General features: G+C 29.0%; 1 protein-coding gene across 15 annotated transcripts in view; it reads left to right on the forward strand.

Annotated features, from left to right (window-relative positions):
- The window catches only part of LOC124947212 (protein lap4), a 35,896-nt gene that overhangs the window by 11,026 nt on the left and 10,335 nt on the right, over positions 1-14,535 (forward strand). For 10 of the 15 annotated variants that reach the window (XR_007100338.1, XM_047489036.1, XM_047489040.1 and 7 more), the window contains 24 exons: positions 4,802-4,880; positions 4,986-5,075; positions 5,150-5,270; positions 5,457-5,749; positions 5,831-5,964; positions 6,063-6,174; positions 6,269-6,435; positions 6,504-6,655; positions 7,196-7,306; positions 7,399-7,617; positions 7,725-7,961; positions 8,142-8,229; positions 8,691-8,855; positions 8,948-9,123; positions 9,210-9,347; positions 9,413-9,565; positions 9,630-9,710; positions 9,848-10,654; positions 11,844-11,951; positions 12,122-12,301; positions 13,087-13,116; positions 13,533-13,691; positions 13,773-14,153; positions 14,231-14,386. Coding sequence is in view for 14 of the 15 variants with exons in the window: in XM_047489036.1 (XP_047344992.1) it covers positions 4,802-4,880; positions 4,986-5,075; positions 5,150-5,270; positions 5,457-5,749; positions 5,831-5,964; positions 6,063-6,174; positions 6,269-6,435; positions 6,504-6,655; positions 7,196-7,306; positions 7,399-7,617; positions 7,725-7,961; positions 8,142-8,229; positions 8,691-8,855; positions 8,948-9,123; positions 9,210-9,347; positions 9,413-9,565; positions 9,630-9,710; positions 9,848-10,654; positions 11,844-11,951; positions 12,122-12,301; positions 13,087-13,116; positions 13,533-13,691; positions 13,773-14,153; positions 14,231-14,386 (4,337 nt within the window). In the remaining variant the exon portion in view is untranslated. The remainder of the gene's footprint in view (positions 1-4,801; positions 4,881-4,985; positions 5,076-5,149; positions 5,271-5,456; positions 5,750-5,830; positions 5,965-6,062; positions 6,175-6,268; positions 6,436-6,503; positions 6,656-7,195; positions 7,307-7,398; positions 7,618-7,724; positions 7,962-8,141; positions 8,230-8,690; positions 8,856-8,947; positions 9,124-9,209; positions 9,348-9,412; positions 9,566-9,629; positions 9,711-9,847; positions 10,655-11,843; positions 11,952-12,121; positions 12,302-13,086; positions 13,117-13,532; positions 13,692-13,772; positions 14,154-14,230; positions 14,387-14,535) is intronic. The other 5 variants (XM_047489039.1, XM_047489045.1, XM_047489038.1 and 2 more) reach the window with 5 other exon arrangements.

Below are 14,535 nucleotides of genomic sequence, written 5' to 3' on the forward strand. Positions count from 1 at the left end.
ACGCGACGTGACCTCGTGCACATACAAAGCTCCTTTCGTCATAGAAAGAGACATCTTTGATGAAAACGCGAGACACGAACTCCTCGCTTATACGCTTTACTTCTTGGCCTACCTCGCTAATAACTTTCATTACTTAGGATGCCAAGTTAGAGAAACAATCGAATAAGAAAACTGACATCACTGTAACCAAAAGTTCTGAGATATGGCCGAGTTATGCGAAAGAAAGTCTAAAAATTACTGTCTTTAGACTTAAATATAATATTTCTTAGACATTTGGTTAATCCATTTAAAAATTGGTTATTTTATTGTTTTTTGATTATATATGTGTATATATATAATCACACACATATATATCTGTATATTTATATCGATTTAACGTGATACGTTTCGCGTAATTTTACCCTTTTGCATCTTACTATTGCAACAGGCTGAATAAACCGGTTGGTTCATTAACCGCCAAGAAAAGCAACCGTGGTAAATATTAAATTACGTAGACCGGACGAAAATTCAAATCTTGAAAGTCCTCGTAAACACTCGTTTTGCTTGTACCGCAAGGTAGACGATCGTGTGTCCTTGCTATCATCATTACAGAGCGAAGATTTCATTTCTACCGTTACTTAATATATAACTCTTATTCGAGAACCGGACGTATTACCACTAGGATTGAATTTTACGATATAAAGTTGATTCAAAAATCAACATACTTCGACTTTTTCGTTTCCCTCTACGTAGTGAACTTTCTTGCAAATATTCGATCATCGTTCATCTAACTGTTTTTATAAATCAAAAATTCTAGATATTTACGCAAACTTTTCTATTGGTTATTCAATTTTGACATGATACTATTGACAAAGTTTATCTATAGACTTTGTTTTTATATCTCTGAGTCATTGTGCAAAAAGCCAATGAACATGAACCGTAGTGCTGCTGTGCACACGTAAGAATGACTAGCGCATGATCGCGCGAAAACTCGTCGCGTGAGCTTGTAAAAGATAAGCCGCGACCGCAACAGGTTTGGGTTCAGAAAACTTGCCCCTTGATTAACGCGCCCACGCATTGCATGCTTATTCTAAGAGAGAAGGGGGACTTTGTATAAGATCTATTACTATGTCGTACTATCTTCGCGTGAATGTCTTTCCTTTTTCTAGATTTTTATGAGCGTAAACGTTAATGCATCAAAGATTTATTTTATCGATTGGATTCGTTACAACTTGACTCCTAATTAAATATCGTAAACTTGGAGGCCTTGATGATCCTATTTTATAGGACACAGGAGGTATGTGTAGTTATATGTATATATACAACTAATGATCGTGTTAAAGACCATTCGTATTACGTTGGTGATGATTCGATAAGCTTGCTTCGTTATTCCTACAATTATAATTGGCAAAATGACGATTAGTTTCGATTTCCTTGATAATTCTCTCTCTCACACACACACATTTATGTTTATACATCCTTTTAGATCCTCTCATATCATACCAGCGAACTTTTTCCTTTTCAATAAGGTTTAACCATTTATTATTTCAAATAAAATCTATCACGCGTGCATTACTTGATCGAATAATAAGTTTAATCTGGATAAAATACCGGATATGCCTTTACGACGAAAACTCTTCTTTTCTCATTGCGTGCAAGAGATAGTAGTTTGCAATACGCAACAGGTACGCTTTCGGAGAACTTGCTAGCTCGATTTAATGCGCATGTGCGTGCAACGAATTCTGGGACAAATGTAGTACATATTACACATCGACCCATAGGATGCCATGCAATCTATATAATATTTTCATCGAGCGATCTGGTCTTCATTTATGTTATACCGATCGTTGCCTAATATTTTTCTCCTGTTAAAAAAATATCCATAAATGAAATTACATTATATTATATATACTATATTTTGTACGATTGTTTTTAATTGCTCTGAAATGATTTATTATATCATGTATGTACATTTGGAAAGCCTATTTCGTGTGTCCTAATAGAAAATCTTGAATTGCAGTTTAATCATTTATGAAGGAAATTATTCGACAGTGAAGGTTCATTGCACATAAAAAATTTGCATTGATGATAGCAACAGGTTTGACTCCGGAAGATTTACCCTTCTCTAATGTCATTTTATACTATCTATAGCTAAGCGTGTAGGTATACTTACACATATACCGTGTAGTGCATATATAAAATTTGCCTATATATATACACATTATATATAATATATATATATATCATATTTTGTATACATATTATATGTATACATATATATTTGGTAAGAAAGCGAAGTGATCTAGAATTAAATATACAAATGAAATATTTATCGCTTTTAACATATATATTATTTCGAAATGTTTGATTTATTACTCTACATGCAAATTTGTTTTCATATATAACTATATATATATATATATATGTATACATACATAAAAGAATTTTGGTCTGTTCGCTTCAATAAAGTTATTGCAATGCTTTTATCGTGTTAAATCTGATTTTTTTTCTTCATAAGCTGGACGGGGTATAAAACTAGGACATCCCATATATAATAGTTGTCCGGAGAGAGATGGCTCGGTAGTGAAAATAGCACATATTGCCTTTTAAACTGTCGACTTTTCCAGTGAGTGAGATGTGTGTATGTATGTACAATAAACGATTGTAGAATAGTGTCGAATGTACCCAGCACCGTAAAGCTTTGCAAGATGCGCGCCTCGATACAATGATATATTTAAAAAATAAAGATAAAGTAGGTCAAATTTCGTATCTTCAAGAGGAACTAGGACAGCTGATGTAGGTAGTATATCTCGGTAATATGTATTGCGATAAAAAAATAAGGTTAAGATGGTTTAACCGAGAGATTTGATATAGATAAAGTGTTAAGAGATTCTTTTGTTTCTATGAAAATTATTATGGAAATTATTATATTTCCATTTTCTTCTTTACGTCCAAATACGATCATTCATTCTTTCAAACGTTTAACATTGAGAAATATTTTTTTATGTAGATATGTAAATTGCCTATGCTTTTTCTTTTTGTTGAAAATGTTTAAAAAATATATAAATTATTTGTTATTTAGATTATATTCATTCGATTATAATTGGAATACGATTAAAATCGTATCTGCGACCAATAATATTCTTCATCAAAATTTTAAGTCGATTGAATCAATCATATTTTTTCGTCGTAACGGCGCAGAATCGCGATCGACATAATGGAACGCCTATCGGCGATGGTAGGTCATAATTAAGTGCTCGGTAAATATCACGAAATAGCTATTCGTTTCGAGCAAAGCTGACACGGTAAATACTATAAATAGTTTGAAATATCCATCCTCGGCCTTTACGGTTCATCATAGGAAAGAATATTTAAAAAGTAGTTAAAACTATGATACAAAATCATAGCATTAGGTACACATTTGCTTCTTCATCTATATAATACAAATTAACTACACTTTTGTATATATAATACAAATTAACTACATTTTGTAATTTTAACATAGAAATTATAATAAGTATTGGCATTAAATAGCTATGATAATCTACAAATATGCAAATATGCAAATGATAGCCATTTAATAACTCATTAATTTTCAGCATAATTTAATAATCAAAGAAAAAGAATAGTACTTTGAGCAAATCTTTACTCGCATTTTTGAATTGTTTTAATAAAGTCTTTTTTGTAACAAAGAAATGCACAGTCAACAAAAGGGATGGTCATGGGGATACTCCTGGGCGGAATCACGCTCGGTTGTAATTGCTCGACGTTATGCCGCAATATAGTAATAACACACACTCGTATGCAACAATGCACGAATATAAATACTTCAGTACACATATATATATATTTGCGCGGATACAAAAAAGAATGAGTGAGAGAGGGGGGAGAGGGGGAGGGGAGAGAGAGAGAGAGAGAGAGAGAGAGAAATATGCATTCGTCATGCGGCATGTACCTTTCTTTATTTTGCTTAGTCATTATCAAGAAAAAGAAAAATACTTTCACCGTCTACTTACCACGAAAAGCGTGCTTCTATTTTCTTCACAATGAATTTTGCAAATTTCAAAGTAACTACTTATTGTTATCGTTTTTTTTTTTTAAATTATTACTTTTACTGTAAACTTTTGAATGTATATACATGTATAGTATGTGTATATATATGTATGTATGTATCATTGTTTGTGTCTAATTACTATATGTAAACTGCAACACAGTAATATTTTTATTTATAATATTTTATCATTTTTAATTCTTTCTATTAAGTTATCCTATTTTGTATAAACATAACATAAATGTGTATGATTGCATCTCATCATTAGTCTATATTAAATGAAAAATGCAATTGCTTGATATTTTTGGTATACTTTATTTTATAATTTGTGTACGTGATATTCTTTATAAATGATGTAATGTTTGTTTTTTTGCGATAAAAAAAAATACATTTTGAATATCAATTCCGAAATTTCTTAACAATAATTATGTTTCAATAAAGAAAATTTATCTATTCACAATTTTGTAATACAGTTGGATTTTCGAAGGTAAAGAATTAAACTTAGCTAGTGTAAATTTCAAAAAATAGCATCGTTCAGTCACCGGGAAAATTGAATTTCACGGTTGCAACGAATCTGGGAAATAAGGATAGATTAGAGAATTTATTTTACACATGAAAGAATATTTAAACTAAAATATGACTTAATATTTTTTTACTTTCATATTCAAATTCACAATTTTTTGGAGAGAAATAAATTTCTTTTGACATAATATTAAATTGTATCTACGATTAAATTATATACTTAGAGTTTGTTCTCTGTTTTTATTTCAGATATACCAGACATTCCTGAAAACATTAAGAACTTACAAGCATTACAAATTGCAGATTTTAGTAGTAACCCTATTCCTAGGTGAGGGAATCATGTGTTATTATACGTATTAATTTATTTTTGTTAATAAATTTCTTGTCACAGATTTCAAATGTATTATTTTAAATATGTTTTTGTATATTTCAGACTTCCCGCAGGGTTTGTAGAGCTAAGAAATTTAACTATTCTTGGCCTGAATGATATGTCCCTTGCAAAATTGCCACCTGATTTTGGAAGGTAAGTTCAAAACATTTTTTATATAATTCACATGTATTCATATTTCTAAATTTTATTTGGTCAATTCTATTTAGCTTGGAAGCATTACAATCATTGGAGTTACGTGAAAATTTACTCAAGGTTTTGCCTGAATCTCTTTCGAAACTGAGTAAACTTGAACGACTAGACCTTGGTGATAATGAACTTGAAGAATTAGTAAGTTTATGTAATCCATTGTTTAATTTAAGTAATTTCTTGATCACAAAAATAATTATAAAAATACTATATTTCCTCTTTATTCTTTGTGTATATAATTGTCAGTGACAGTTAGATGAATATAATTTAAAAATTTCTCAAATCTTTCATTAGACTGATAAAATAAACTTCTTATGAATGTTATAGCCAGCCCACATAGGAAAATTACCAGCATTACAAGAACTATGGTTGGATCACAACCAATTACAGCACTTACCTCCTGAAATTGGTGAATTAAAAACATTGGCGTGTTTAGATGTTTCTGAAAATCGTTTAGAAGATCTTCCTGAAGAAATAAGTGGTTTAGAATCTTTAACAGATTTACATTTATCACAAAATGTTATTGAAAAGTTACCAGATGGAATTGGTGATCTAAAAAAGTTAACTATTCTGAAAGTTGATCAGAATAGGCTATCTACGCTTAATCCAAATATAGGAAGGTAAAGTTGATTACATTATTTCTATCAAATTATTTAAGAGCTAGAATTTTATATATGTCAAAAGAAAATTATTTGTTTCAGATGCGAGAATTTGCAAGAATTAATTCTGACAGAAAATTTTCTTTTAGAATTACCTGCATCTGTAGGAAATCTTCTCAATTTAAATAATCTGAATGTGGATAGAAACAGTCTACAAACTTTGCCCACAGAAATTGGTAAGACCACAACACTTTCTTTTCTTCATTTTTGTCATATTCTCATTTATATTATTAAATTATTGTTTATTATATATTGAAATTTGTTCTTATTGCAGGAAATTTAAAACAATTAGGTGTGCTTTCTTTAAGAAATAACAAATTGAAGTTCCTTCCAATAGAAGTCGGCCAGTGTTTATCTCTACATGTTCTGGATGTATCTGGAAACAGGTGCAATTATCTTTATACTTTATCATATATCTTATATTTATTAACATATATCATTCTTGTAACATTAAATATGTCTTATTTTACATATATATAGGTTACAATACTTGCCATATTCTTTAATAACTCTCAACCTAAAAGCAGTCTGGTTGAGTGAAAATCAAGCACAACCTATGTTGACCTTCCAAAATGATGTTGATGAAGAAACTGGAGAAAAAGTACTTACATGTTTTCTTCTGCCCCAATTGGAGTATCATCCTGATGGTTCGTATTTTTTTGCGTTTATATTCTTATTAACATATTTATGAACTAATATAAAACTGTGAATATAGATTCTGGAAGATTAGGTACGTTGGTTGGAATAAGAACTACTGTTCAAGGAGACATACCTGAGCTTAGTGATGATGAAGGATGGCAGGAACGGGAAGCATCTAGAACACATTCGGTAAAATTCACAGATGAACCACCTGAAGCAGATAAGGAGGTGAGCAGTTCGCAACTGGCAAGGTTTCCTTCTTTTTTCACTCGTCTTTTTCTATACTTACTTAGACAACTTACTTGCATGAAACGAGCTAACTCTTATACATCGTTAAATTAATAATCAAAATATTTTTATTAATACAACAATAGATTTATTTAATGATATTTCTCTACTATGTTAATATTTTTAAAATATCGCTACCAATATATTGCAATTTAAAGATATTTGTGAACTATATGGATATAATAATTTTTATTATATATTATTTAATAGATTAACAAATTTTTTCATTTATGATTACTTATGATGCGATAAATATATTGTTTTAATATATTATAGAAACTTATACGTAATGTAACATAATATTTGTGTAATAAAATCAGATATGTGAAAACAATTAGATTAAAAATCTAATTTCTTTTTTATATTTACCAATTTCACTTTTATATAAATATTACACATCTATTTATGTATTAAATATTATCTTAGATATAATATTTTAATGTAATAATATCATTCATCATACTAATATTTTTATTTCAGACACCATTTGTTCGACAAAATACACCACATCCGAAAGAACTAAAAGCAAAGGCTCATAAATTGTTTAGTAAAGGAAGAAATGACAGTAGATCTGGTTCTACTGATGAACAGGTAATTGTTTAACCTTTTGAAATTTATTAAAGAAAGGATAGATTTATTTCTACAATTTATTCTTTTCAATGAAACTTATTATTCATTTTTAGGATGTTTCCCAAACATTTGGTTTAGATAAAACTGAATCAGAAACATCAATCAAACCCAATGAAGAAGTACAAAATATAATAGAACAAGATCAATTTTCAGAGCATGAAGTTTCTAGAGGCGAACAAAAAGAATTGGAAACATTACCTGATAGTACAGATACTCAAACTAACAATGAAACTGCTGCCTTTTCTTCACAGGGTGCTACAGAACCAACTGTTGTAAGAAAATCAATATGTGATATAGTTTTATTTATAATAATACAATTTACATTAAAATCATTAAAAATGTTGATAAAGAAATAAAAACATAGAATATTTGTTTACAGAATACAGGTTCTGATGGAACTATATCAGATTTAAAAGGTAAGGATGATGATGAATCTGAAACTGAAGATATGCAAAGGCATGTCGAGTTTTCTGTTATAGAAGACACAGATTATGAAGGATCTGGTGAAACAAGTAAACCAAATAGACTTCATCGTCGGGACACACCACATCATTTAAAAAATAAACGTATTCATACAGCAATTGACAAAGAAAAAGTAGCTTCACTTATTGCACAGGTAACTTTCTCTTTTTTTTTTCTTTTTGATTTATAACAAAACAAGTTTATTATAATTAGACAATATAGACATGAATTTTCCTGCGACTCTGTGTGTGTGTGCGTGTGTGCGTGTGCGCGTGTGTGTGTGCGTGCGTGCGTGCGTGCGCACAACAATAAATGTTATTTTATATTTCTTTAGGCATTAATGAAAAAATCTGATGAGACTCCTACAACTATTGTTCCTGAACAAGCAGAATCTTCAGAAAATATAGATGTACATAGCCAAGGTAATACATATATAATAAGATATATATTATATATAATGATAATATATTTTTACATAAAAATAAATCGTTAAATATAAAGGTTTAATAGATTCATATAAGATCTATAAAATTGCTTAAAGAATCTAGGGAGAAAGTAGAAGATAAGAGATGGTTTCTATAGTGATTATCTTATCTATTAGTCATGTATCAGTATATTGTAAGATGGTGAATGTGTAAAGAGTGTGTTAAAAAGTATTATATACTAAATATTTTTGATAAACTAGTTAAAATTAAATTAAAAAAAAAAAAAAAAAGAAATTCGTAAGAAATTACTTTTTATTGAATTTAATCATATCATGCCTAAAAAATATCGATGTTTTGTTAGAAATAAAAAGAAGTTAGGTAATATAATTCATAAAACAAAAGATAACAAACATTTGTTATAATAAATTACAAATAACACTATATAATGTACTTGTTAGGTGCAACATCGGATGTAGAACCAACGTTAGAAGTAAGGGAAGAACAATATGAGATTCATATTGAACGAACGACAGGTGGACTTGGTTTGTCTATAGCAGGAGGCATTGGATCAACCCCATTTAAGGGTGACGATGAAGGCATTTTCATATCCAGAGTTACAGAAGGTAGAAAATATGTTTTATAAATCCAGTATTTAAAAATTATGTAATTAAATAAATGTATCTGATAACAACATTTAAAGCATAATGTTCTTTAGGTGGACCTGCTGATTTAGCTGGTCTAAGAGTAGGGGATAAAGTAATATCTGTTAATGGAGTTTCAGTAGTAAATGTAGATCATTATGATGCTGTTGAAGTTCTCAAAGCGTGTGGACGTGTATTGATACTAGTTGTATTAAGAGAAGTAACAAGAATAGTGCAATCGTATGAGCAGGTCTGATATTTTATAAGATTCTTTCTTTTTTCAAACTTCTTTCTTTTTCTAATAATATTTCATCTAATTCTAATAATATTTCATAGAATTCAATGAGAAAGGACTCATTGTGCTCTAGTTTGAGCACAAGTAGAGCACCAAGCGCAACATCTTATGTATCATCTACAGCTTTATCACATAATTTAGAAAATGGTGATACTTGTAATACACATGAAGCTGGGAAGGTAAATTCTTATATATGTTCGATTTTATTTTATTATAATTTATAATTATGTTGAACTTTGTTCAGGTAAAGAGGCTTCCTGAACCATTACCTACAAAAGCAGGTAGTGAACCTATGGTGTCTGTTCTTATACATACAACATTAATACGGGACCAAAATGGACTAGGATTTAGTATTGCCGGCGGTGAAGGTTCACCACCAGTTAAAGACAATAGTGATGTAAGTGAATAATAAAACATAAATTAAATATTTCAATAAGATAATATAAACACTGAAATTTTAGGCTATATATATTTCGAGGATAACTGATGGTGGAGTTGCACAAAAAGATGGCAAGTTATTAGTTGGAGATAAAGTAATATCTGTAAGTTTATTTTTTTTTCTTTTTGGATATATTTTTGATATCTACATATTTATGGCTGTAACAGTTGATCCATTTTTTGATAACAAAATATATTAACAACTTATTGTTCAACATAAACCATTATAATTTATCTTCAGATTAATGGTGTTGAAATGAGAGGAGCCAAACATGAACAAGCAGTAGCTTTACTTACGGGCTTAGAAAGATTTGTTCGACTCGTTGTTGAACGTGAAATGCCATTTTCTCAAGCAAATCCAGCTACAATAGTAACTCCATCTGAGAAATCGCCTCGCGTTATTGGTGCACCTAGACCATATACAGGTTTATATAATGCTAATAGCTATATGGCAAATAGACCAGCTTACGCTGGTTATCGTCGTTCTATGGATGCTGAGAAAACTTTATCTCCAAGCCCTACTTCAAAAACACCACCACCAATAAAATCAGACATGGTGAATGCAGCACCAAAAATGAATGGCATTGGTGATCCAGGAAATAACGTTAAAAGCGTTCCTTCTGTGCCGCTTAGTCCAACAAATAGTCAAATTTATCCACAACCTGCTCCAAGACACAGTGTAACGCAGTCAATGGCAACACCAACTACTAATACTAATTCTACACCTACGTCTTCAACGGAACCTAGACCAACATCCCCGTTGGAAGATATACAGGTACCGAAGCCAATCACCAACGAGGAATTTCAGGCCATGATTCCTGCCCATTTCCTTCGACCTCCAACATCCTCACCTTCGCCAGATTCCCATCAAGGTCCTATTGTGACAGTGACAATCAAGCAACCTGACAATCTACCCGGAGATGTTAACTTTCCTCCAGCTCCTACGACAATTGGTAAAGTTACTGAAACCATCACAAAGAGTACACTCACAGAGACCGTCGTTACTAGAGTGACTGATAATCAACTGGTGCAGCCAGTTATTATTGAGGTATGTGCCTAGGTAGCTGCATGTCATACATTACATTTCTAATGTTACATTTAATTTAATATTACATTAATAGCATTTTTTTCTTTTTATATAGTTTTTGGGTTTATCATCCTTTGGATTATATATTTTATGTATGAATATCGTATTTTTTCATCCAATATGTTAATTTATTTATTTCACTATATCTTACTTCATATAATAAGCATTTACATGCTATATAATCCATAATATAATTTCCTAATGACTTTATTATACCTCTTTTTAAAGCCATATCCATTTTATATTTTTTGCAGCATCAAATTTTGATTGTAGTTGAATGTGTAATTTTATTTATTAAGGATAAAATATGTCTGAATGTTTGCTTATATTATCTGTTTTTTTTTAACTTGTTTCCATGCTTTGAAGGTAATTAAGAATACAAATCTTAAAGTAAATTGAATGAAAATGAATTTCTATAATAATCTAATTTGCATGATAATTATGTATATCTAAAAAAATATAATAATTACGTATGTCGATATTATAGTTCAATTATAAAATTACATTTATATCAAATTTCTAATTTTTATATAATTATCATATTCAAGATATGAAGAATTTTTGCATGCTTAAAATATTCATATATACAATATTACTTAGTTCGAAATACGAATGCAATGCTGAATGCTCGCATATTATTATGTCTTTTATATAACTTAAGAAATGTTTTGAATAATTGTATCAAAAAATTAGTTGGGTTTTAAGTTGGTTATATGGGCAATTTATGTGCTTCTTTAATTTATTCGTACTGAGTACTTACCCTCAGACATGGAAACAGGTAAGTAAAATAAATTATTTGAAAATTTTTCTTATTATGCTTGCTAAAAAAAATGTATGTACAAGTTGGATTCTTCACAGTTTTGTCTATAAAATCCAAATTTCTTATATTGGCCATTTTTACATAGTTAGAAACATAAAACATTCATATATAAATACAGATGTACTTTTTATGTTTTTAAATATTTATCTTACTCCTACATTCAGTTAATTATTAATATTAATAAAATGTTAAAATTATTATATATATTGTACTTATTTGTATATGAATATAAAAACAAATACAATATTCTATGTATTTGTAAAAATAAAAAAGAAATAAAACATATTAAGCTTTGTTAAAATTCTTAATTATAAAGTAATAAATGTTTAGGATGTCGTGTTGGTGAAAGAAGGATCACTTGGATTCAGTATAATAGGAGGAACTGATCATTCCTGTACTCCATTTGGTGCAAAGGAACCTGGAATTTTCATATCTCACGTAAGTATTCATATTATATAATTATAATTATAAATATAAAAATGTATATTTTATTTGATGTACTTACAATTACTGAGAAGTATTGTTACAAGAACATAACATATGTATAAGCATATATATATATATATATATATATATATATATATAATATTATATGTATATAATATTAGGTTGTACCTGGTGGTATAGCAGCAAAATCTGGTAAGCTTAGAATGGGTGATAGAATACTGAAGGTAAATGGGACTGATGTAACAAAAGCAACTCATCAGGAAGCTGTAATGGAACTTTTACGACCTGGAGATCAAATTGTACTTACTGTACAGCATGATCCTCTTCCAGAAAGTTATCAGGTAAGAAATAATTCAATTTTAGATATACAGTGCTTACATATATAATTGGTGATTTTTCATATTATATTAATTTATTTAATTAACAATATAATGAAAAAATTTGATATAAAAATACAAATACTTGTATTTTTATATTATATATTATTATATATTTAAATGATAAAAATGTATATGTAAATATTACTTAACAGATCATCTTCTTAAATAATCTTTATATATAATTCATAATTGTAAATTTTATACAATTAATAAGTTATAGATCTATTTATATATATTTTTAATAGTATTACAAGTTTTTTTTTTTTTTTTTTTTTTTTTTTTTTTTTTTTTTATTAACATCTTTTAAAAGAAGCTTACCGCTACCTATCCATTTTTCATAGAGGTGAAACACGCTTTCCAAGTATGCTTGGATTGAGTATTTAAATTTATATCACAGTTATATTTATTTTTTATAAACCTAATTTTTCTTATTTCATAATATTGAAAAGAGAAACACTATATCTGATGTATTTTTATATATACTGGATACTTATTGTTTTTTTATTGTTGTAAAAAATATGTTTTTCTGCAATAATTGTAACATTGCGCTTGTATGTCACATATATACATAATACATGTGTATTATATAGATGATCTTCGATTTTATTTAGCGATTTTATTTTTTTTTCTTTTTTTTCTTTTATTATGCTTGTGCTAATAAATGCCTGTAAATTGCAATGAATGGCACTCGATAGTTTACCTATTTTCCTTACTTAATGCAATTTTTTTATAATTTGTCCTACAAGCTGGTCGAAATAGAGTACATCCCTGTGACAGTAAGTACTCAATGCATTTGACCTGTTATTTTGATTTTAAATATTTTGCTTCCTCCTACACCAAGGCTGTAAACAAGCTCAGCACTGATTCACAGATGATTGCTTATGTCTAGGCAAAACTTTTAGAGAATCATAGTGTTCTTTTTAAATGCTTCCTATGCTTTATATCATTTGTACAATCATAAATTTATTAAATATTTATATTTCATAAAAGTATAGAAAATTGCTTAAAGTCATAAAAAACGAAGAATAAAAACCACAAATTTACATATATATGGTATAATATTTCTATGTCTAAAAAATTGTTTAAAATATTTAATAAAATAATTATTTATATAATATATAAAATATATTATAAATAAATATCAAAAAATACATCTGTCAAAAATAAATAATAATGTATTATTACTTTTTAGGAATTAGTAATTATAAAAGAACCAGGAGAAAAGTTGGGAATGCATATTAAAGGAGGACTTAGAGGTCAAAAAGGCAACCCCCTTGATCATACAGATGAAGGAGTTTTTATATCTAAAATTAATTCAGGTGGAGCAGCTAAAAGAGATGGAAGATTAAAGGTAAATCAATTAAAATTTAATAAAAGTTGTTCTTCTCAAATATTTTATTATTTATATATTAAAAATACATTATTTGGACAGGTTGGCATGAGGTTACTAGAAGTAAATGGAACATCGTTATTGGGTGCAACTCATCAAGAAGCTGTAAACATTCTCCGGTGCTCAGGAAATACAATCACTTTGGTGGTTTGTAAAGGTTATGACAAAAATGAAGTTGAGTCAGTATTACCTTTATCCGATGGCAGAGATTCTAAAGAATCGAGAGTTTCACGAGAGTTTAAAGATCCAGCTACAGATGACATCAAATCATTATCGCAAAGTATATCTAGCTTAGATCGTGATGATGAAGAAGCTGCAACACTTAGACAAGAACAGGAAATGAAAGCCGAGCTTGTAGCATGGGAACAAGAAGAGAGGGAGCGAGCTTTAATTGAACAAAGGGAAAAATCTACTCCTGAGAAAGTAAGTTACACTCCATTAATATCTATTTAAAGTATTTTTCAAAACGTATGCTTAAAAATAATCATTTTATGTTAAAGGTTCTAGATGTAGTGAGAGCAGCAGAATCTCTAGTACATAAATCAAATAGTCCAGTTGATATGGTCGTACCACCGAAGTCCCCAAGTGGTACAAAGGATCTCAAGACTACCACAATCGTGATGAGTAAACATACATTAGCTCCACAGAATCCAACAGTAAGTATTTCATTTATAATATCTCATTTCGTTTATTGTGAATACATGAATTGAACTTTGCAATGCATGAAAAATTTAGTAAACATATCTCTAAAAATAGTTGTTTATTTATATTTATTGTATCATAATATATAGCAGCATGTCTAATT

Source organism: Vespa velutina, chromosome 2 (assembly GCF_912470025.1).
Source record: "Vespa velutina chromosome 2, iVesVel2.1, whole genome shotgun sequence".
Classification (NCBI taxonomy): Eukaryota; Metazoa; Arthropoda; class Insecta; order Hymenoptera; family Vespidae; genus Vespa; species Vespa velutina.